Here is a 24,664-nt window from a genome sequence, read left to right on the forward strand (position 1 = left end):
ATACCTAAGTCCTGCTGCCCACATACTGGGTTACGTGGAAAGCTGTTGGCTTTGAGTGGGCCCAGAGCAGGAAGGAGCTCTGCAGCAGGTCCAGGCTGTGATACAAACAGCCCTTCTGTTCAGATTACCTAATCGAGCAGAGCCTACAGTGTTGGAGGTGTCAGTGATGGAATAAGTGTGACATTGGTGGCACATCCCAGTAGAATCACAGTGTAGACCCCTGGGATTACGGAACAAGTTCCTACCCACTGTGGTGAAGAGTTACACTCCTTCTAAAAAGCAGCTTCTAGCTTGCTACCGGGCCCCGGTAGAGAAAACAAATGATCATGGGTTCAGAATGGGCCATCACAAGCTAGGCCCCATCGGACACATCGACAGGTCAGGCAGGCCTAACATTAAAGCCATCCTAAGAAGGGGCATCTGGGTGGCTCAGTTGGTTAAGCAGCCGACTTCGGCTCAGGTCATGATCTTGCTGTCCGTGAGTTCGAGCCCCGCATCAGGCTCTGTGCTGACGGCTCAGAGCCTCGAGCCTGTTTCAGATTCTGTGTGTCCCTCTCTCTGACCCTCCCCTGTTCATGCTCTGTCTCTCCCTGTCTCAAAAATAAATAAAACGTTAAAAAAAAAATTTTAAAGCCATCCTAAGATGAAACCGGTCCATCTGATATGGAGCACAACCAAGACCAGAAGGTACAGACAAGCTGCATGAATACATAGCCCACGTCTCCATGTCATTCATTAGGTTACATTGGCGTCCCAGCCCTAGCTTACTCCTAGGACCATATGAGGGGGCCCCACAATAACCAGCTAAAGGAGGAAGGAAAAAGCCCAAGTTGGGGTTGTGAATGAGTCATCCCAGTATGCAGTACAAGCTGAAAATGGAGGGTGGCTATAGTCTTGAAAAGCAGTGGTGAAGGGAAATCTCTGCAGTGGGAGATTTGAGATGCTCAAATAAATTTTTTTTATGTTTGTTTTTTTAAGAAAGAGAGAGAGAGAGCGCGCGCGCACACACATACACACGTTTGAACGGGGGAGAGGCAGAGAGGGAGAGAGAGAGAAAGAGAGAATCCCACGCAGGCTGCATGCTGTCAGTGTGGAGCTGGATGCGGGGCCGGACATGGAGCTCAAACTCAAGAATCGTGAGATCATGAACTGAGCCAAAATCAAGAGTGGGACAGTTAAGGTATTGAACCACCCTGGGGTCCCTTTGGTGGAGGGCTATGCTAAGGGCTAGTTGTGGCCTTGCAACCAACTGCAGTGACAGGGGCTAGAGTTCATTCCATTAATTTTCCTCTTCTAAGTTTCCTTACAGGAAGAAGAGTGGCCCACGAAGCCCTGAAGGAGCCGTCCCCTGAATACGGATGGACAAATAGATCCATGTGGAACACAGGGTGACTGTAGTGGACAAGAGTGTGTCAGTCAGACCCCCTTCAAGGCAGGGCTTGCTGCCCAACAGCTAGAAGATGTGTGGAGCTGATACCCTCCAGCTTTAGCTCCTTCGGGATCTGCTCCAGTGTTTGAGCCCGAGTCATGTACTTGTCCAGTGGCCTCTGGCCACGACTGAGCAGGGCGGCGGTACAAGGGCTTGGGCTTTTCTGTCCAATGTTAGCATGATAGGGAAAAATAGGATAAAATAGGAAGAGAGGGAAAAATCAGGGCCTGAGTTTCCTGGGTGGGGGGGAAAAACACATATTTTGGAACAATGTTGGGAGTGTCTGACCACAGCAAACCCCTCTGGGCATAAGGTTCCTCTTAAGAATGTAACAGATACCACACCTACCCTCCCTGGGGTTTCCCTCAGGAATTTGACAAAAAGACCTGACTAAAAATAAGTAGACCAAAGAGGTATGACCCACAAGGAATGATATGGCCATAGGCCACCCCTCATACAATGGAAACGAGCGAATCAGGAACGGATAACCCAGCACCTAGAGTTGTCAAGCCAATAAGGGTAAAACCTGAGAAGACACAAGAGGGGAGGGAAAGGGAGGGGGGTGACCAGAACCTTATAAAACAAGGACCCTTGCTTATAGTCCTGGGCATTCACTTTCGAATGTCTCCTCTGTGCAAAGAGAGCTTTCACACTCTTACTGTCTAATCTGATACTCTAATAAACTTTTGCCGGCTGCTCATTTGTGTCCATCTCTTAATTCTCTGAAGCGGCGAGACAGTGATTCCTGGGTATTGAGGTAAAACAAAATCCTGCAACATTTCACTCCCGCTCCCCATCGGGCTGGCAAACTTTGTCAGATCCGTATCATTGTCTGACAGCTGCCATAGCCCTAGTCTACGTCTTCCCTTGACTTTCTCCAGTGTTACACCCCAGGGAATCGTCTGAACATCTCAACTCCTTATCAGGGGAATGCAACCTGTGACAGCAGGAATTTCAAAATTTCCCCAAATGTCTGCCTCTTCCCTTCCCACTTTCCCTTATAATTGTTTTTCATGGATTTGAATTGAGAATTTTAGACCTCTATTCCCAACATTTTAGCCAGACTGTACTCTTCCTCCTCCATTCTCCTATAGACCCATCGCAGCATTTAGCCACCGATTCCCTTATGTTTTAATATTTTCTTCATGTCTTCTCAAATACAAGCTTCTTGGGGGCAGGGACCAGTTTTTAGTTTTTAGTTTTTTAACTTTTGCATGTTCAGAGCGACTAACTAATGTAAGGGTCACATGGAAAATGCTATGTTGAATTTGACAGTGAAAACCCAGTCCTGGGAACCTGTTAGAACACAAATAAGGCCAAGTGGATCGAAGACAATTATGAAAGTGATAGCTAGAGGGAACAAGCCAGATGATCCTGTGTGGGCCCCATGTTTGGCTGGCTTTTATGCCAAAGAACTCTATTCCTGAGAGACACAGTTCATCCCCCATGAATTACCAAACTGAGAATTTCTGTTGATCATTTGAAGAATGCCCCTCTCTCTCAAAAATAAATATTAAAAAAATTTTTTTTTTTAATTTATAGGATTCAGTTGTAAACTTAAGAAATTCTTCAAAATGGGGGTGCCTACCTGGCTCAGAGGAGTATGTGATTTTGATCTCGGGTCATGAGGTCTATCCCCAGCTTGGTTGTAGAGATTACATACATACATACACACAAGTTTTAAAAGAAGAAGAAAGAGTGTGAGTGGGGGAAGGGCAGAGAGAGAGGGAGACACAGAATCCAAAGCAGGGCTTTGGGCAAATCCAGGGCTGTCAGCAGAGCCCGACACAGGGCTCAAACTCGCAAACTGGGAGATCATGACCTGAGCCGAAGTCGGATGCTTCACCGACTGAGCCACCCAGGTGCCCATGAATTCTATAAATTTTTTAAAAAAGGTTTATTTCCTATCTGATCAATGTCCCCCCCCCCTTTTTTTTTTTAACTTGGGAGTGTTGGAAGGAAAACCTTTTTCTTCTTCCAACTTGGATAGGGTTGGATATGGTGGTTGGGGGTCTGCAAATTAACTGACAATAGACAGATTAACAGGGGAAAAGACAAGGTTTATTTTCACATTGGGAGGTGGGGGGAGCTCCCAGTAATGGAAAAGTCCTGGAATAGCTGAAGTTTATCTATCTCAATTTAACAAAAGAGTTTATTTAGAGCTTCAATGGGAGAATAAGGAAGGTTCTATTGGGCTTTCTGATGCTAATGGTGGGCAGTCTGTCTTCCCTGGGCGGCTGAATTAGCAGGAAGCTCCCTTGGAAGGGGGTTAATGGCAGCTGTATCTGAAGGAGGCTCTGCTTTGAGATTGAGAATTTCAGGCAAAAATTCCTTCTGCATCTTCTGTAGCCCGAATGTTTTCACTTTAAGACAATCTTTATACCGGCTCTGGGGGTCCAAGAGGGTCTCCACAAGGGATAAGGCCTTGTCCAAACGCACAAAGAGAGGAACCCATCTGAAATTTCGGGATATGTCTAAGCATGCCTCTCTGTGACCACTTGCCGTTGAGAATTAAGTGGTACCTGGGACACCCCAGTTACCGATCACAGGCAGGCAAAACAGTGGCAAGAAGGGGGGTTTCTTCAAAAAGCTCGTGCAAAGACGAAAAAGAGCGAGAGCAATAATCGCTGTTCTTTAAGAGGGCATGGTGTTGGGGGAGAAAGTGCACATCGGTCCTGGCCAGGTGGACCACGATCTGGGGCGTGGGGCCAGATCTGGAGAACCTCGGGTACATCCAGGTTCCAGCTTAATGGTTGTGTCTACTCAAGTTACTTACTTCCTGAAGTACAGAATTAGGATAACAGCATCTAATCCTTGGAGTTGTTGAGAAGATTCACCAAGAGCGGAGGCCGGGCACCCAGCTTCGGGCGAGCGCTCGCTAAGGTCGGCTCTTTTCCCGGAATGGGTGGGGCGGAGAACAGAGAACTCCTCCAGGGGGCTCCTAAGACTCGCGTCATTCGCCACTCGGGCTGGCTTATAAAAAACTCCACCGGGGCCCCAGATCATTTTTAGTTTCAATTCTTTCGGAAGAAGCCTCGCTGTGCCCAGCTGGGGAACGTCACCCTGGCGGAGCCAAGAACCCAGCGAAGGGGTCCGGCGGGTGCGGAAGTCGCCGGCAGACCCGCACGCGCCGTTCGCTTTCTTTCCCTTCGGCTGCCGTCGCGGTTCACTTTCAGTCCGGCACGGGGATCGGGTCGGCGAGTTCCGGCCTCCCGACCCAGGGCCGAGCGGGAAAACGAAACCGCTGGGCTCAGCTAACGGCGGCGAGGAGCGCGCGCTCGCTGGTCCCGGGCGCGCCCAGCGCAGCACCGCCCGCTCCCGCCCCCGCCCCCGGGGCTCCTATAAGTTTCGATTCTCCCCGGAGCAGCGTCCCGCGCCGCGGCCGGCCAGCGCAGCGCGCCATGGCGGACCCGGAGGTGTGCTGCTTCATCACCAAAATCCTGTGCGCCCACGGGGGCCGCATGGCCCTGGACGCGCTGCTCGAAAAGATCGCGCTCACCGAGGCGCAGCTCCGCGAAGTGCTGGAGGCGGCTGGGCCCGACCGATTCGTGTTGCTGGAGACCGGCGACAGGGCCAGGGTCACCGGCTTCGTGGTGGCTACCACCCGAGCCCGGGTCTGCCGTCGCAAGTACTGCCAGAGACCGTGCGAAGACCTGCACCTCTGCAAACTCAACCTGCTGGGCCGATGCCGCTATTCGCAGTCGGAGAGGTGAGTGCACGGAGAAGGGGCGGCTTCCCCAGGCCCGGGTCTGGGAGCACCGTCGGGGGCCCGCTGCTCCGCGACGGGCGCGGACGTCGTACCCGACCGCCTCTGCCTCCGGCGTCCCGCCTCTCTGCTCCCCCGGGAGAGCCCCTGCCCCGCCCGTGCTTCTGCTCGTGGCGGTTCCCCTCCGTCCAGCGCCTCCAGATCTTCTCTGGAATTTGGCCAACCGATATCGCTCCGGGGAAGACTGCGGGGATACAGTATTTTGGGGCGAGCCTGGGTCTAGAACTTTTGGAGGCAGGTTTGAGAACGAAGGAAAACGCCCCCACTGTCTGGAATCTTGAGTCTTTCCCTCGGCGCTGTCTTCCTTCCTAGGCGTGTTGCACCCTCCGCAGCGGGATCCGTCTCCACCGCAGCGAGCTGGCCCTTTCGCTTGGGCGTCCATTCCTTGCCGCCTCCGCGCCTCTCATTATCACTTTTCTAATCTCCGAAGCTAGTACGCACCGCCTGCCCTGAAAGGGCCTCCTCAAGGTTCCTCGATGTTGCAGTGTCCTCTCCCAGTGCTCCTGCCCCAACGTCTCCCTGGTGGCCCAAACTGGTGACCGCCCATTCTTGGGACCACTTTGAAATAGTGCGGCTTTTCCCTCAGGCAGCTGCTTCTGGGTTTCCCCTTGTTCGTTTTTTTTTGGCCTCCTAAATCTAGTGTGCCCCGAATTTGGGTTAAGCCTTTTGACCTGTCTTCCCAGTGTCTCCCTAGGAGAGCTCACTCCCTAGGGTTCAGCTGTCACATATCCAAAGATGGCTTCCATTTGTACACGGGCTGACCCTGCCTTCCTGCTTCATCTGGGTTCTTCCTCTCATCAGTACCTGAATATGCTGCCAATCAGTCACTCTCCTCTTCTTTCCCCCAGGCCAACTCCCTCTTCACCTTTCTCAACCTTAATCACAAAGCCTTTCTCTTGAGGGCTCCTGTCCCCTTCCTGCCCAGTTCCGTCCCATCCCACTTCTGGTTGAACGTCTATTCAATTAGTGAACGATTGTCTCCGACCATAGTCTTTCTCCCGGTGTTTTGTCTCCCTGTGCACTTCTGCTCAATTTTTCTTGATGTAGTAGTACTTTTCACCCTTGGCTCCTTCTTAAAAACTTTTAAGTGATGTCTTGGTGTGCAAAATGGTGGCCATCGATCTTTTGATCTTGTGATTTTTAGGAAAAAATTGTAGATTACTAACCCCCAATATATGTGTAGTAAAAGCATACGAAATACAGGTGTTTTAAATGGATGAGGTAAATGAGATAGTTTTTTTCTTTTAAAGTTTGTTTAGGACAAAATGGTAAACAATTTTAAAAAGTGCTGAATGTGCTCCGTTATTAAAAAAAAGATTATTGAATATGTTGTGAGGCACCAATTTGAAAGTATGTTTCTAAGTTGGAGGTGCATCATGAATGAGTGTAGAGGGAGTCCTCCTAAGTCACCAGTAACCCAGGAAATCTGGGAGGAGGAAAGGAGGGTGGAGGGTAGAAGATAGAAAGGGATAGAATGTTCTAGCACTATACTGAATAACAAGGAGTTGTAAGGCCTCGTTACCTTTTTATTTTATTTTATTTTTGGTTCTTTCCTGTTTTGTTACTAAAAATTCTTCAATTAGCATTGGCTTTTAGTTTTGTTTTTTTTTTTCAAAAAAATTTTTTTTAACGTTTATTTATTTTTGAGACAGAGAGAGACAGAGAGAGACAGAGCATGAACAGGGGAGGGGCAGAGAGAGAGGGAGACACAGAGTCCGAAACAGGCTCCAGGCTCCAAGCTGTCAGCACAGAGCCCGACGCGGGGCTCGAACTCACGGACCGCGAGATCGTGACCTGAGCCGAAGTCGGCCGCTTAACCGACTGAGCCACCCAGGCGCCCCTGGCTTTTAGTTTTAAATCCATATTTCTCTTTTAATTGTTTACTCTGGATATTTTCAAAATATACTAAAGTAGAGAAAAGAGCATAATGAACTGCCATGTGCCCATCATTTCAATTCAGCAGTCTTCACAATATGGCCAATCTTATTTCATTTATTTCCCCCTCTCCATCCCTGTCCCTGTCCCCCTCTCCATCCCTGTCCCCGGCTCCAACGGGTTATGTGTTTTGTAAATTCTTTAGTATCTCTAAAGGGTAAGGACTCTATTTTATTCACATAACCTCAGTACAACAATTATAATTTTTTACAGTTACAATTTTAATATACTTTAATATCCAGTTGGCATTCAAATTTCCCTGATTATCTTATAATAGGACTTGAATCTTCAGGAAAAAACCTATAAGACATAATCCATAATTGTTTAAAAATGTTGCATATCCAGTATGTTTAGAAACTTTCAATTTTTTTTTTAACGTTTATTTATTTTTGAGACAGAGTGAGACAGAGCATGAACGGGGGAGGGTCAGAGAGAGAGGGAGACACAGAATCTGAAACAGGCTCCAGGCTCTGAGCGGTCAGCACAGAGCCCGTTGCGGGGCTCGAAGTCACCGACCGTGAGATTGTCACCTGAGCCGAAGTCGGACGCTTAACCGACTGAGCCACCCAGGCGCCCCATAGAAACTTTCAATTTCTTACACACAATATGTTTAAAAACTTTAGTATTTTTTTTAAGGAACTTTAGTTTTTTGTTTTATGAATATTATTCTGGTATTTGTGTGGGGTGTGTGTGTGTGTGTGTGTGTGTGTGTGTGTGTGTGTGGTTTGAAACATCAAAACCATTTTAAACCATAAGTTTAAACTTATTAGTGAAGTGATGAATTTTTACTTACTACATTTATTGGTCTAGTTGTATTTTTTATTTCCTTTTTCATCACTTTTGAATAGGAGAATTACAAATTTTTAATCCATTAAAGTGCATTGTGTCTTCATAATAGGGCTCTTGGGAGGTGTTTTTTTTTTTTTTTTTTGACTCAAAACCTCGAAAATACGTTTTTTCCCCAAGTATGTTTTAAAACTATTCCCCTTTCTTAGAAAATTCATAAAATCATCTAAAACTTGACATGTGGAAGTCTAAAGGACTTTCCTTGTGGATTACAGGGTAATGGGATCTGTTGACCAATTGATACTCATATTGAACTTAACCATTACCTTTCTCTGCCTGAGGGCAGTTTGCAATTTGCTGGACTTAGTAAATTTCCTTTATATTTCCTTATATGAAAATTCTTTTATATTCATGGATAGGATTTCTCCTATCTATCTTGCAGTTCTAGTCTTTCTCTTATATTGCTTTTAGCAGTACATGTTAGTCAACAAGGGCTTGCTTCACTGTTGGGTATTTATTTGTTTTGGTGCATCAGTTTAGATATTTCTGTTTTGCTTTACTGAAATACATGCCCACACGTGGAGTTCTAATCCCAGGTCTGTCGCAAACAATAACTACCATTCATTGAACAAATAGCTATCAAGCATTATGATAAGCACTTTAGAGATGGTATCCAAGAGAGTCTTTACTATAGCTCTCGAGATAGGTGTTATAAATCCCATCTTAATATAAAGAAACTCAGGCCCAGACCTCTTCAGAAATTTACCGAAGGTCGCATAGCAGGTAGCTGGCAGTTACCGTGGAATCCAGATCACTGCACGGTTTCTTAACTAGCCACTTGTGTTGTGAAGTAGCTGTGTGAAGTACGACCTTTCATTAATTCAAGTTTTTTTGTTTTTTGTTTTTCAAACATGACTGTTTAACTGTGTAAAGCGGGCTGCCTGAGCGTTTTCAACTAGCTTTGCGGTTTTTTGCCAATGTGGGTGTTTCCTCTGGGCTCTTTCCTGTTTGTATGCCTTTCCCGTTTGGTTAATTGTAACTTTGGGTGGGGTGGGTAGATGGGAAGAGGTTTAATTGACTATTTAATAAATTGAAAAAAAAAGACGCCCAAATTGCAAAGAATAATGTGACAAGCATCAGAGTATGTATATACTCTCAATATGTAATATGACAAAAGTTCTATAAAAGAAAGTACTATATAATAAGATTATAACTCATCTCTCAGAATAAATATTTACGTTTTTTCATTTTTGCTTATCTTTTAAAGGAAAATAAAAACCATAACAAGCCTAAAACTACTTTCTATTTCCTAGTCTCATTCCCTCCAGTCTTCAGAAGCAACATCAGTTAGGATTATGATGTGTGTTCTGCCCCCCCATGCTTTTATAATTTCCTCCCACATACATTTGTGTGTGTGTGTATGTGTGTGTGTATATATATATACATATATATATATGCACAAAATGTAGTATTGTTTTGTATTTTTTTAAGATTTTGTTTTATTTATTAAATTTTTTTAATGTTTATTTTTGTAGGAGATAGAGCGTGAGCGGGGGAGGGGCAGAGAGAGAGAGGGAGACACAAGAATTTGAAGCAGGCTCCAGGCTCTGGGCTGTCAGCACAAAGCCTGATGGGGGCTCCAATTCACGGGCCATGAGATCATGACCTGAGCTGAAGTCAGACCCTTAACCAACTGAGCCACCCAGGTGCCCCTAAAGATTTTATTTTTAAGTAATCTGTATACCCAACATGGGGCTTGAACTTACAACTCCAAGATAGGTTGACTGAGTTAGCCCAGCGCCCCATGTTTTATGTATTCGGAATTTTTACTCTGTGTTACTTTTTGGGGATCTATTCATGTTGATACATAAGGATCCAATTTATTCATTTTAACAGCTATATAGTATTTCATATGATTTATAGCACAGTTCAGTGCCTACTGCTCCAATAATGGGCATCTGGGATATTTCCAATTTTTTTTTTTTTTTGTGATAACAAACCATGCTGTCAAGAATATACATGTCTCTGGTGCTTTTCCAGAGTGGGTCATTACGAAGTGGAATTGCAGTGTTGAGTGTTGAATGGTTGCAGTTTCAACTTTTCTAGATTCTGACAAATATTTTCATGTTTGAGAGTCCCAGTGTCCCCATCTTATGGCCAGCTGGCACTTCGTATTATCAGACTTTTTACATTTATGCCAATTAAAAGGGCATGAATTGTTTACTTTTAAAGTAATTTTCTCTCTGAAGTTTTTATTATGTGGTATTTGAGTCTTATGAAAATATATAAAGCATACAATGAGTTACCTGTGTACCCATGAATCAACTTCAGAAATACAATACTGCTATTATCCCTCCCCCCAAATTCTCTTTCTTGATCATCTCCCCCATCTTATACGTGATAACTAGAGATAAATAAACTGTTCTATTTTCCTCCTCAGCTTTATGGAGGTAGCATGGACTAATAATAAACATTGTTTATATTTAAGGTATTACAATGTGGTATTTTGTTTTTGTTTTTGTTTTTTTTAAGTAATTTGTATACCCAAGTGAGGCTTGAACTCCTGACCCCAAGATCAAGTCTGAGCTAGCTAGGCACCCCACCATGTGATATTTTGATATATGCATACATTATGAAATAATTCCCCTCAGTCAAGCTAATAACCTATCTAACTCCTCATCAATTTTCCCTCTTTTTTTTTGATGATGAAAACACTTCTGATCAACTTAGCAAATTTTGAGAATACATTATTGTTATCTACAGGCACCATGGTGTCCCTTAGAGCTCCAGAATTTGTTCATCTTATAACTGAAAATTTGTATCCTTTGACCGCGATCCCCTTACCAACCCCACTCCCGTCTCCAGTCCCTGGCAACCACCATTTGACCTTGTGTGGGTGTGACTTTTTAGATTCTGCGTATAAGAGAGCATATAGTTATTTGTGTTTGGCTTATTTCACTTAGCATACTGTCTTTTAGGTTTATCCATGTGGGATTTCCTTCTTTTGAATCACGCATATTCCTTGGCATATCTGTATATCTGTGTCTGCATCCGTGTGCCACATTTTCTTTATCCATTCATCGGTTGATGGACATTTAAATTTCCATATCTTGGCTACTGTGAATAATGCTACACTGAACATGGTAATGCCGGTATCTCTTTGAGATACTGATTTCATTTTTTGGGGGATATATATCGAGAAGTGGGATTGCTGATTCTACGGTAGTTCAATTTTTAGCTTTTTGAGGAATCTCTGTACTTTCTGTAGTGGCTGTACCAATTTGCAATCATACTGATACAGGTCTGAGTTTGATTTTTATTTTTTCCACACATTTACTGTTTTTTAAATATATGTGTGCATTTCTTTTTTTTGAATTGAAAACTTATTTTAGAGAGAGAGAGTGAGAGTGAGTAGGGGAGAGGGGCAGAGGGAGAGAGAGAGAGAGAGAGAGAGAGAGAGAGATTGAATCTCAAGTAGGCTCCACGCTCAGCGTGGAGCCCAATGTGGGGCTCGATCCCACAACCGCAAGATGATGACCAGAGCTGAAATGAAGAGTCGGACACTCAGCCGACTGAGCCACCCAGGCGCCTCTAGTGTGTCTTTCTAAGCAATATTTCGTATCGTTTTGCCTGGTTTCAAGCCTATAAATGATATCAATACTAGGTGTGCAAATACTGGATTTAATTTGCTTTTGTGTGCACAACATGATGATTCTGAGACTCACCCCTAATGTACAGAGCCCTGTTTACGTTTCTGTACCGTCTGGAGACCTGGACAAGATGGTCTTCTGCCCTGGGGCCTCTGCTTCACAACCCTAGTTCTGGCCCTCTTTTAGTTGTGTCCCTACTCACTCTTTGAGGAGTCCATGAGGCCATCTAGGACCTCTAGTCCCCACTTTCATTCTAGACCATGCTCTGGGTTTCTGGGACCCTGGAATTGCCGAACCCACTGCCACAGCCTGGATGGCTTCTTCCCCAGGTCTTCCTACATGCGGCTGGCATGTCTGTTGCCTCCGTATGATGGCTCCAGCAGTGTGGGACACAGCCGCGGGTGAGAAGAGAGAAGTGGTAGGCCAGAGTTGCAAGCCAGGGCCGACTTTCTTCATCCTCCTCTATCCTATTCTATCTATATTCTATATATCCCGTCTATATCCATTGTTCTATATCCTTCTACATCCACCAGAGAACTTGGTGGAGTCTGAGAATTCTCCGTTCGAACTTGGCTTTCCAGCTCATTATGAAAGTACGTTATTGAGACAGGAAGACGGAACGTGTTTTAATTGAACCACTTCGGAGCTCGATTGTTTACTTTTCAACATTTGGGCACTTGCTGCATGGACCTCCATTTTGCTCCGAGTCCCCTGCTTCAGTTCTTTGAAATGCAGAGCTTTCTTTTGTAGGAAATGCGTGCACTTTATATGTCAATGTTTTCTCATTATCAAAATGTAGACTGTCTTTAATTTTTTGCTGTTACAAACCCTGGTGCGTTGAATTTTATGGGATGTCTCTCCGTGTGTACCAAGAGTTCCCTAGATGTCTAGTAGTAGAACTTCTACGTTTATCTTTAGTTTTATGCGATGGTACCAACTTGTCTTCCGAGTGTGTATACAAGATTTTACTACCACTGGGAGAATGTGAGCATTCCCTTGCTTCATATCCTCGCCGTTTGACAATCATCGGCCTTTTTTTGCGGGGCGGGGAACAGATAAGGAGGTACAATAGCTTTTATTGCTTTGCCAGGCAAAGGAGGCAGCTGCAGGCTGTGGCCTTCAAAAACCTGCAAGCCTGGCTGGAGGAGACATCGTCAGCCTTTTAAAATTTGTGCCAATACAAGTAATGTGAAATCTTACCTCATCGTGGTTTTAACTCATGACATATTTCTGGGTCTCCAGCCGCTCTGAGACCTAATGCTCAAATTTACGTTTCCCTTACTTGGCGCCTAATTCTTAGCAGTTGCTTCTTATTTCCATCTTTCATTTTTCTTTTGCATTTTATTGGTCTTTTTTTTTGCTTGTAATGGTCTTCATTTACTTTTTTACCATTTTCAAGTGTTACAGTTCACACTTACCTTGATGAGCACTGAGTAATGTTAGAATCGCTGAACCACTATAACATCCACCTGGAACGAATATAACGCTGTGTATTAACTATGCTGGAATTAAAATAAAAAAAAAAAGAATGACCTTCAAACTGGGGGAAAAAAAGCATAGAGTTCAATGGCAATAAGTACATTCATGATGTTGTACACCCATTACGGCTATCTGGTTCCAGAACATTTTCCTCACCCCAAACAGGAACCCTATGCCCATCTGTAGTCACCCTGTCTTCCCCTCTCCCCGGCCCCTGGCAACCTCTAATCTGTCTCTGTGGATTTGCCTTTTCTGGATATTTCTTACAAATGGAATCCTACGGTATTTGTCCCACTGTGTCTGGCTTCTTTCACTTAGCACAATGTTTGTTTCAAAGGTTTGCCTTTTACTTTTGCGTGTTACCTGTCATATGTGTGGCGTATTTACCGAGGAGTCTTTCTGGAAGTTCCTTCTGTTACCAGTTGTCCTCAGTCCGTGGAGTCTCGCAGTTAGGCTGATGGCCATAGAGACTGCTGTTTTCTGTGACATCAGGGCCCAGAGGGGTGTGGGGCCCGTAGGAATCATTTGGGAATTTGTATCCTCTTTTCACATTTGTTTCATGTTTATTTTCATTTGGCCGAATCTGACTTTCGATTTCTGCAGCTTTCTGCAGAAATTCAGCTAAGAAACATAACGACATTATAAGCGGCCCTATGAATCTTGGTAAAATGTTGAATAAGTGACAGAGAAGCATCTGATAACAATAGATTTTCTACTTTTTACATAGTATAGAGATAGCATTAAATGGTGAAACTAAATACAGATTTGTTTTCCTCCCATAAAAGGGTTCTCATTTGCTTACTGGTCCTGACCATATTTACGGGTATCTCTGATCTCTACCTAAAGGCTACTCTGCAATTGGCAAGGCTCCAGGGTGGGGGTGGAAAAGGAGTGAAGGAATCCAGAAGGACCTAGGATTTCAGGCCCAGGGAGAAATCATTTCAAACAAGCGGGAACAGAGGAGCTGGACTCCGGCTTCGAGGAGAGAATGGAGACCCGTTTCACTGTCCTTTGGGCTCTGCCACACTTCAGAAAGATTTTCATCCATTTCAGACCAACTCTGAGCATCAGGTTAACAAGTCACCTAGGGGAGTAATTTCCAAACATTTTGATTCCTGACTCCTGTCAATAGAGAACATTTTGAGCATGGACTCCTATTATAAATATATTTACTTAAAAAATCACATAACTAACGTGTAACTTCGTAGTTTGTATATTAAATATTTACTCACTTTTTTATCTTTTAAAAAAAATATTTTTTGGGGGGGTGGGCGGGGCAGAGAGAGTGAGAGAGAGAATCCCAAGAGGCCCTGCCCTGTCAGTACCGAGCCCGGTGCGGGGCTTGATCTCACAAAATATGAGATCATGACCTGAGTGGAAATCAAGAAACGGACACTTAACCCACCGAGCCACCCATGTGCCCCTCACTTTTTTATCTTTTAAAAGAACTTTAAAATCAACTTTATTGAGGTGTGATTCACATACAGTAAAATGCACCCATTTAAAGTATCCAGGTTGCGCGGCGCCTGTGTGGCTCAGTCAGTTGAGCGTCCGACTTCCGGCTCAGGTCATGATCTCGCGGTTGGTGAGTTTGAGTTTCACGAACCCCGCGTCGGGCTCTGTGCTGACAGCTTGGAGCCTGGAACCTGCTTTGGATTCTGTGTCTCCCAATCTCTCTCTCTCTCTCTCTCTCTCTCTCTCTCTCTCTCTGTCCCGCCCCTGCTCATACTCTGTCTCTCTCTCCCCAAAATAAATAAAAACATTAAAAAAAAAAGTATCCAGGTTGCAGAGTCTTGATAAACGGATATATACCCATGTAACCCTCGCTACGATCAAGGTGTAGAAAATTTCTATTAGGCCTATCTTGTGCACCTTCTGAGTTAACCGGTCCATCTTCCCCTACTCCTCCACATCTTATAGCCCAGGCAATATTTTTTTTTACTTTTTTAGGTAAGAAATACACGTAAAGAGTTGTAACATTTTTTTCCTGTACCCTGAGTTTATCAGCCTTGGGTAGCCCCTGGTGGATAGTAGGTACCCAGCTTTGGAGCAGTACTTCTCAGACTTTGATATATATCTGAATCACTTGGGGAGGGCTTACGAAAATGCAGATTTCCCTGTCACACATCAGACATTCTGGTTCAGAGGGGTGGGCTGGGCCCGGGGATCTGCATTTTCCCCATCGTCCTACAGATTGTTTTGCAGGGGTCCGTGAACCACACTTTCAGAAACAGCACCGATCTGCTTCCTGGTAGATTGCAAAAACGAGGTTTCATGTGGCTTCGGCATTTGAGGGCATAAAAGAGAAATGACATGGATTCTTTAGCGCAGGCTGAACACAAGTTGAAAAAAGTATTGCTTTTCTCCGGGGTTAGGGTGACCCATCAGTTACTTTTCTGTGATAGAACCACAAGACCTACAGGAAGCCTGCGGCATTCTTGCCCCCTCCATCAGCATATATTTATGGAGCACATGCTTTGTGTGGCAAAGAGTAGGCTATTCTAGAGGCTTCTGCCCCTTCCTCTCTCGCGAAAGGAACCCTCAAACCACTGTTAAATAGTTTATTACTTTTTCCCTCTAGTTTAACATTTGTCTTAATTTCCAAAGGGATTTATGTTGGGAAGTATGGCAGGGGAAGAAGGAGAAGGGGTATGTGTGAGGAGAGGAGTCTTGTGGGTCACTTTCTCTAATTGTGAACATTCTGGTGACACCACCACCACCTCTCAACGCTTTACCCTTCCTGTGCTTTTTCTCAGCCCTGATGTGGACTTAGGGTGATGGGTCCCAACCTTTGCAGTACATTGGAATCACTTGAGGAATCTTTAAAAAAAATACTGATGCCCAGGGCGCCTGGGTGGCTGAGTCGTGAAGCATCTGACTTCGGCTCAGGTCATGATCTCACTGTTCCGTGAGCTTGTGTCCCACTTCAGGTGAGCCCTGCCCCTCTCTCTCTCTCTCTCTCTCTCTCTCTCTCTCTCTCTCTCTCTCTTTCTCCCTCCTTCTCTCCCTCCCTCTCTCCCTCTCTGCCCCTCACTCACTTGCGCCCTCTGTCTCAAAAAAAAAAAAAAATACAGATGCCCTGCTCCTACCCCCGCACATTCTGATTTAATTGGTATGGAGTATGGCTTGGGCACTGGCATTTTTTAGAAGTCCCTAGGTGATTCTAATGGGCGGTACTAAGGGTGCTGGAGTCTGGGGCATTGTCTGCAATAACAGAGAGACGATTTGGGGGTGCCTCACCCTTGGTACAATAGACTACACCCAGATCCTCAGCACCCCCCCCAACCCCTCCCATCCTCTGTGGGCCCCCATCCTCCTATCACCCTCCGTTGCCCAGAGTCTTGCAGCCAACCAGGTACATTCCTGTCCCCAGGCCGAGGCCTGCAGCTGGTACGCCTTGAGCTCACCCTGTGGCAGCAGTGAGTCGACCTTCTCTTCTTTGCACCTTGTGTGTTCCGGGTAGTACAGTTGTGGTTAAAGCCGGTTCTTGTCTTCAGCTCCATGCTTTCTCTTCCCCCACACCGTCCCTTATCCTGTTCCTGCGCTTTCTATTCGTCTGCTCTGATTCTCCCCCGCCATCTTACTAGGGCTTCCGGATTCACTGAGCCATCCCTACCTCTAGTCACATGGCAACTTAACCTTGAACATCAGCTGTACAAACAGAGCGAACAGGAGTCTCATGGCTTTGAAATAATACTTCATTAGGGCTTTTATGGGTGGGCGACATTTTATTCTTTAGATCAGCGTTCTCTAGATTTTATCTTTCACACATCCTGGTTCCTTTTTCACCTGGTTTACATCACGATGAGCTATTTCCTGTTTTCTGTGCAAATCAACTGTATCTTTGTTTTTTATCAGCCCCTCCCCACAAGGGGTTGGGGAGCTGAGGGGGCTAGTGGGAGAAGGGAAGGGGTATTTGGAGACACATCACTGTCAAAAAACAAGACTCTCCCTTAGGTTGGTATGTTTTTCCCGTTGGTTTGGTTGTGGAGTCCAGGGCCGGCTCTGTGTTTACCAGCTCGCTAAGCGTCAGAGCTTGGAGGTGACCGTCTAATTCGGGAACCTCCCTTAGATTCTGATCTGACTAGTCCGACTAACAATTCTCAGTTGTGACTGCACAGTACAATCACCTGCCACCCCCTGTCAAATTAAATCAGGCTCTGAGGGTTTGGCTTAGGTATTTCTGAACACTCCCTGGTTGATGATTGTGCGTAGCCAGGGATGAGAGGCACTCTGCCGCCCAGACCTCATCTGAGGTGCGGGGGAGGATTTATTGCCAGGGTTAAAATAACATTTTGTTCTGCGGCTGGAAGGGAAAAGTGAAAGAAGGTTATTTGTTTGTAGGCTTTGGCCTGAGATCCCTGAAGCGGAGACCATTCTGCCTCTTTCAAGGCCATCTTTGGCCTTTTTATAAAAAGTTATCATCTCCCACCCCAACTCACGCTGTTTGAAGTTTATCTGCTCCAAGTACAGGCAGAATTGTGCCAACACTTGCTTTCCCTCTGAGCACTTCATAATGGTTTGTGGGAGAGCTCGTCTCTGTGCTGGGAGGTGGGGACTCTCTGTGGCCGTGCCCCCGCCTTCTGCAGGCCCCCCTGTCCTTTGTAGAAGGTAGCTGGAGCCTCTACTGGCAAATGTCCCCAGCCAGCCAGCAGCAGCAAGTGGCTTTAGTACCTGGGCACTTGTTAGACATGCGCAGACCTACGGAGCACAACCTCGGGGTGGGGCCCAGCAACCTGTGTTCTAATAAACCTTCTAAATTTTTTTTTTTAATGTTTACTTACTTATTTTTGAGAGAGAGAGAGAGAGAGAGAAAGAGAGAGAGAGAATGTAAGCGAGGGAGGGGCAGAGAGAGAAGGAGACAGAGAATCTGAAGTAGGCTCCAAAGCTCCCAGTTGTCAGTACAGAGCCCGACGTGGGGCTGGAACTCGCGAACCACGAGATCATGACCTGAGCTGAAGTCTGACGCTTAACCGACTGAGCCACCCAGGCTCCCCCTAACAAACCTTCTAGAGGGAACAAACCTTCCCCCTAACAAATCTTCATCTAGTCTCAAGAGTTTGAGACTCAACCAGTAGGTCTGGGATGGGACCTGAGAATTTGCATTTCTGACAACCTTCCAGTGACGCTGGTCGGGGGACCTCACTTTGAGAACCACTGGCTTAGAGAACCCGAGGAAGCCATGGCAGATTTTCACTCTTTTTCCCCACTTAAGCCTTCTGGTCAACATTAGGGCCCTGGAGCTGGGGCAGAGTGGTCAGCACAAAGTGGGAAGGAAGGTTCTGCCACCTGAAACCTAAAACATGACCTCCATCCGGCTCTAACTGCAACCGGTTCGGCTGAAATTGTCTCCTCAATGCAAGTTGTAAGAAATAGTTTCTATCGTTTCTTGTGTCCTTGCTACATGCGATGTCCTTAATGTGATTTCTGTGCATTCTCTCTCCTTCTACTCCACTCTTGATTTTCCATTTAATAATGGGGAATAGCGGTTTAAATAAGCCAGAATGACTTTCCTTTCCTTTCCTTTCCTTTCCTTTCCTTTCCTTTCCTTTCCTTTCCTTTCCTTCCCTTTCCTTTCCTTTCCTTTCCTTTCCTTTCCTTTCCTTTCCTTTCCTTTCCTTCTTTCTTTTTTTTTTCCCTTTTGGGTTTGTAAAAGCTTCAAGCTGTTTTTGTTTTTACCAGATTAGGGGTTTTTTTTGGGTTTTTTTGTTTATTTTTTTAGATTGGGGTTCCTTTTTTGGAGTTACCTTTGATTTCCCATTTTATCCAGCCTCAGTCTCCCAAAGTAAAAAGTAAACCACTACCTCATAGGATTATTGTGGTGACTATATTAAATAACAGAGGCAGAGTTGCCGTGCCTCAGTAAACGTGCAATAAACCTTGGGTTTTGTACTCTTGGGCTTAACTCCCAAACAGGTGAGCTTGAACCGCCCCACCCCTGAGGCTGACCCAGTATGCTGAAATTAGGGCAAAGAGAAAGCCCCTGAGGAGTTGGGAGACATCTAGGGAATGTGGGGAAATGGAGTAGGGCCTCTCATGGAGGAGCCTGCAGGTCAGAGAGGCTGGACGTAGATGTTGCAGACTGAAGCTGGGTGGCAGGTGAGTGTCATGCGTCTGGAGGAATGAGCAGTTTGCCTGAGGGTGGAGAGAAATGAGGAGTGAAACTGAGTCTTCATTCAGGCCGCAGCAAGGACCGGCCAGGGCAGCATGTGCTGGCTGGGGCTCTTCCTTCAGGCAGGAGTGTCGTGGGTGAGCTCGGAAAAGCCTACTGACTCCGGGTTTCAGGCAGACCCATTGGGCTGCCTGGTGGTCTTGAGTTATTTAGAGGAACTGTTGACTTTGGGGACCTTGGAAGTGCCCCACTCCTCCTCAGCTAGGACAGGTTAGACCAAGGCTGCCTCTCGCTGTCACGAGAGGGGCTCTGTCCTCTACCATGACCCTTATTTAGCCATACAAAGGGTGACATAGTCTTGGCACGGTGTTCAGGATATCTGGGTTGGAGCTGAGAGGAAAGTGAAGATTCTAAATTCTTTGCAAGTAACAGTTGTCAGGTATCTCTGAGACAGACCAGCGGAACCTTCTAGCTGTGGTGTGTTTGTTTCAACCGAGGTCATTTTCAGCTCCCTACCACGAGGGTCGTTAATGAGAATGGCCTGTGGAATGAGAAGCCTTATACTTAATGAGTCTCACATTCATCTGGTAATGGAGGGGCTTTCTGCCTGGGCTGGAGGCTGGGCCCTCCCAGCCACAGATTCTGTTCAGATTCCCCCCCTCCCATGGGGGTGGGAGGAGTGATAAGGTGAAGTCTCAGCCCAGTTGCTGAGGGCTTAGGCTGGCCTTAGCCCAGGTGCTGAGAGCTGGGAGAAGTTATCTGAAACCATAGAGCCCCCAAACAAGCTGAGAGAGCCGACGTCAGCTTTATCAAGAGGTGCCAGAGACCTAGAAGGGCCTGCCTGAGAACATGGCTAGGATAGAGACTGTCACCAGAGCCTGACCAGCTGCGCTGGACTTCTCGAAGAAGCAAAGTGCGTGGGAGGGCTGGTTGGGTTTTAAGAGCTCAGATGGTAGCAGACACAAGTCGTTGATTCCGTGATTTCTGTGATTTTTTTTTTTTTTTTTAGGAGATTCCATAGCTAGATCTGAAGGCAGTTCGAGAGAGTTTCAGAAATGCCTTACACACAGACAGCAGCATTTGAATAAGTGACTTTTTAAAGTAATCTCTACACCCAATGTGGGGCTCATTCATACTCAGAACCCTGAGATTAAGAGTCGCATGCTCTACTCACCCTGGACTTTTACTCTTTAAGATTTTTTTTTTTTTTTTAGTTTATTTATTTTTGAGAGGCAGAGAGAGCAGGGTAAGGGCAGAGAGAGAGGGAGAGAGAGAATCCCGAGCACATTCCTTGCTAAGTGAGGAGCCCAATATGGGACTTGAACCCACAAACCATGAGCTCATGACCTGAGCTAAAATCAAGAGTCAAGTATTAAAATTGTGAAAGGCAGGTTGGAAGGGTCTGATCATAAAACAATTCAGCAACAACCACCTTAAAGTTCTTGGTAAAAAGGGAAAAAATGCAAAGCTATTTGAAATAAACAAGGAGATGAACAAACAGGGAGGAAGGAAAGAAAGGAGTAAGTAAGGAAATACAAGCATCAAGACAACATTTGGGAATATTCAGCCTTGTTAATAAAGTGCAAATTAAAAGCCTAAGTCTATTTCATGCCTACTGAAGTAGCAAAAGTGATAAAACTCCTTGTTAATGTGCTTGCAGGGAAATAGACAAAGCCACAGATTGCTGGTAGATTTCCTGGAGAGCAGTAGATCAAAAGGAAACACAAGCTGCCAAGAAAATTACTGTGTCTTTTGAGGCAATACTCCCAAAGGAGTAAATCCCAGGAAAATGCCGTAGAAGATGGAAGGTTATTTGTACAAAGGTAATTGTAGCCAGGTAGCTGTTTTTATAGTGAAAATCTGGCCATTACCTACCCGCCTGACAATTTGATAACGGTTGTGCCAACTAGAAAATATTAACCTCCCGTCATATTAGTAACTATCAATACCATAAATCTGAGGGCTTTGGCAACAGTTACTGGTAGTGTATTTAAGTTAAAAGTGGAATGAATTTATGTGGACACTGATAACTGTCAAATTATGTTTGTCTAATGAAAACAACATTGCTGTCAGGGTTTTTCAATGCTCTAGATCAGTGCTTCTTGGGCTTTAATGTCATTAAGTCGTTTGGGGATGCTGTTGAAAGGCAGATTTTGATTCATTATAACTGGGGTGGGGCCAGAAATTCTGAATTTCTGACAGGCTCCGGTGACGCTGATTCTCCCGCTGCACTTCCAACACCGGCAACCTAAGTCTCTGCCACCCACATGGTAGGCACTAGTCACGTGTGGCTATTCAAATTTAAATTAATTAAAATAAAGTAAACTAGAAAATTTAGTTCCTGAGTCTCACTAGGTATGTTTCAAGTTCTCAGTGGCCGTATTTGGAAAGCTCAGGTTCTAGAACAGTTCCATCGTCATGAGTGTGTCCTCTTGGACGGTGTGGACGTAGATCATCAGTGTCTTAGAGTGAAGGGGATTTCTGCCTCTTCTTCTGTAGAGCCGTTTGACACCTACAGCTAAGAGCTTCTCCCATTACTTTGCAGCCACACAAATCATAAAGGTATGCATCGGTATATAAGGCATATGAGAAACAAAGCGATGAATAATTGTGTGCCATTAAAATATTTGAGAAATGGAACCTCTTTTCCCGTTGACTTTTTTAAAAAGTTTATTTATTTATTTTTGGGAGAGAGGCAGAGAGAGATGAAATCAAGAGTCTGAAGCTTAACTGATGGAGCCACCCAGGTGCCCCATCCATTTATATTTTTAAAGTGTATTCTTTAGGCAGGATTAGTAACCAAGGGATGTGGACATTGATAACTGAAAGTTCCCTGTTTTTCTTAACTTCTGTGAAGGGGAGACACTGACAATTCTCGTTTTCTTCCAGGAATCTGTGCAAATATTCTCACGAGGTTCTCTCGGAAGAGAACTTCAAGGTCCTGAAAAATCATGAGCTCTCTGGACTGAACAAAGAGGAATTAGCCGTGCTTCTCGTCCAAAGTGACCCCTTTTTTATGCCGGAGGTGAGTTATGATTCCTTCGTTTCAGCAGCAGAGAGAATATTGGCAGTGTTGTGTCATGGATGTGTTGAAACACAATGACTCAAAGTTCCCACCAGGCTCTACAGATGGCAGTCAACAGGCGGCTATTGCTGAGTGACCCAAAGATTCCAGAAATTTCCTTCCTACGCAAAGTGATCTGAAGATGCGGTAGTAAGAATAGTTGACGCTTTACATCTAGACAGCTTCCTGGAAGGAGGTGGGCTTTGAATCGAGGTTTTGGAAGATGACAGGGTATATTATATTGGTTGAGGGTACAGGCAGCACTTTTGTACCGGAGACCTCAAAATGTACTGATCCAGATAAAATAGAATTTTTGAAACTTATTTATTTAGAGAGAGAGCAGGGGAGGGGCAGAGAGAAAGGGAGAGAGAGAATCCCAAGCAGGTTCCGAGCTGTCAGCACAGAGCCCGATGCAGGACTCGAATGCAAGAACTGTGAGATCATGACCTGAGCCAAAGTCAAATGTAGGACACTCAACCGAACGAGCCACCCAGGTGCCCCACAAATAAAATGTAATTTTATTTCTCTCTCACTTGATAGTCTAGATCCAAGGTTATCAAACTATGGCCCATAGGACAAATATGGCCGGCTACCTGGTTTTATAAATAAAGTTTTATTGGAAATAGCCACACTCATTCATTTGCATATTGTCCATTCCTGCTTTCTTAACACAATAGTAAGCTGAGTAGTTGCAACAGAGACCAAATGGCTTGCAAAGCCTAAAACATTTACCATCCGGTCCTTTACAGAAAAAGTTTGCTGATTTTTCGTCTTGCCTAGATGTAGGTAGGCAGGTAGCCAGTGGAGGGGTCGGACAGCTGGATTCCACGATGTCATTCAGGGACTCAGGCCAGTAGGTAAACCTCTCTTTTCTTTGAACATGTGGCTTCCATCTCCAGGTACAGTGAAGCTGTTCTTATTGTCACCATTTTCCTACCAGCAGGGATGTAAAGAGGAAATAAGCGGAAGGCAGTTTCCTTTTTAGAAGACGTGACCTGGACATTGTATACAGCACATCTGCTCCCATCTTATTGGCCAGAGCTTATCACATGGTCACACTTAGCTGAAAGGAAGGCTGGGAAATGTAGTTTCTGGATAGGTAACCATGTGTGCATCTAAAACTTGGAAGCTTCTGTTACCAGAAGAAAGAGAGGGACAATGGCAGATAGTTAATGGCAGTCTCATCCATGTAGGAATATTGACTTGAAAATCGGAGGATGGTGTTTAAAGAATGGTACCTGGCCTGAGAAGAGTCCTCGAGCGGAGATGTTACCCTCACGCTGGAAGAGAAGCACAGAACAATAATGAAAGGACCCATGTAGAATGGATGGAAGGGGCGGAGATAAGATAAGCAAGATTAGAATGCAGATGTGCTTTTATATAAGACAAGATAGCTATTAGGGTCCTTTGGAAGGTTAAGCTTTTTTTTTTTTAATGTTTATTTATTTTTGAGAGAGAGAGAGAATATGAGTGCAGGGGAGGGGAAGAGAGAGAGAGAGGGAGACACAGAATCCGAAGCAGGCTCCAGGCTCTGAGCTGTCAGCACAGAGCCCTACACGGGGCTCGAACTCACAAACTCAGACATCATGACCTGAGTCCAAGTCAGGCACTTAACGACTGAGCCACCCAGGTGCCCCATGAAGGTTAAGCATTTTTGGATTCTAAGTTCATGTGTTTCCCTAAGGGAAGAAAAAGCTTATGACAAGAGGGGTGATTTTGAGTTGACCACTGAGCTCAAGAAAGATAGGAATGCAAAGCACTCTATAAAAATGTTTGGGGAGCGGGATGAGGGGAGGAAAATATTCCCCATTTTCTCTCCCTGCCACATGCATTCTTTCACCTGGATACTTGGATTTGTCTCTCTCTCCGTTTCCAGGAGCCCAAGGTTTAGAGATCTTGTCTTGAGATATCTATGGTCTTTGGCCTACGTGTCAGTCCAGCCCCCCAAGGCTACCAGCATGGGGAAAGTACCTTATACGCCAACCTCATTAAAGGTCCCATTGATGAACAGGGGCATCCCTCCCTTTTCCTTTCATGTGATGGAACAATGAATGAAGGCTTGTTAGGATGCTTGAGAAGAGCATTGACTCATGGTCCACCCTTAGTCTCGTGTTAAAGTTGGGGGTTTGGGAAGGTCACTCAGTAGATCTTATCTCTGCTTCAGTTCTCCCAAAGTCACCAAGGACTTTTTATATCAAGTCCTTGGAGAATAAGGGCAGTGGCACCTCTTCCATTCTCTAGGGAGGAGGCCAACAATTAAGAACCTACTAGAAGGTGCGGTTGCTGAGAGATCCCAGAAGAGCCCATTGACAAAAGCACTATGAAAGTCCTCCTAGAAGAATGCTCTTGTCATCGTTTATCACACAGTCCAGAGAAGGAGGCACGGACACCTTTCCCTTTTAAGAATTTAGTACCCATGATTAGTGGGCTGGGAGGCTCACGG

At 45.3% G+C, this 24,664-nt stretch overlaps 1 protein-coding gene across 1 annotated transcript in view; it reads left to right on the forward strand.

Annotated features, from left to right (window-relative positions):
• Nucleotides 1–4,359: 4,359 nt before the first annotated feature.
• Nucleotides 4,360–24,664, forward strand: part of ZC3HAV1 (zinc finger CCCH-type containing, antiviral 1) — a 61,467-nt gene continuing 41,162 nt past the window's right edge. The window contains exons 1-2 of the mRNA XM_027075565.2: nt 4,360–5,138; nt 22,047–22,182. Coding sequence (XP_026931366.2) covers nt 4,831–5,138; nt 22,047–22,182 — 444 coding nt within the window. The 5' untranslated portion in view covers nt 4,360–4,830. The remainder of the gene's footprint in view (nt 5,139–22,046; nt 22,183–24,664) is intronic.

Source organism: Acinonyx jubatus, chromosome A2 (assembly GCF_027475565.1).
Source record: "Acinonyx jubatus isolate Ajub_Pintada_27869175 chromosome A2, VMU_Ajub_asm_v1.0, whole genome shotgun sequence".
Taxonomy (NCBI): domain Eukaryota; kingdom Metazoa; phylum Chordata; class Mammalia; order Carnivora; family Felidae; genus Acinonyx; species Acinonyx jubatus.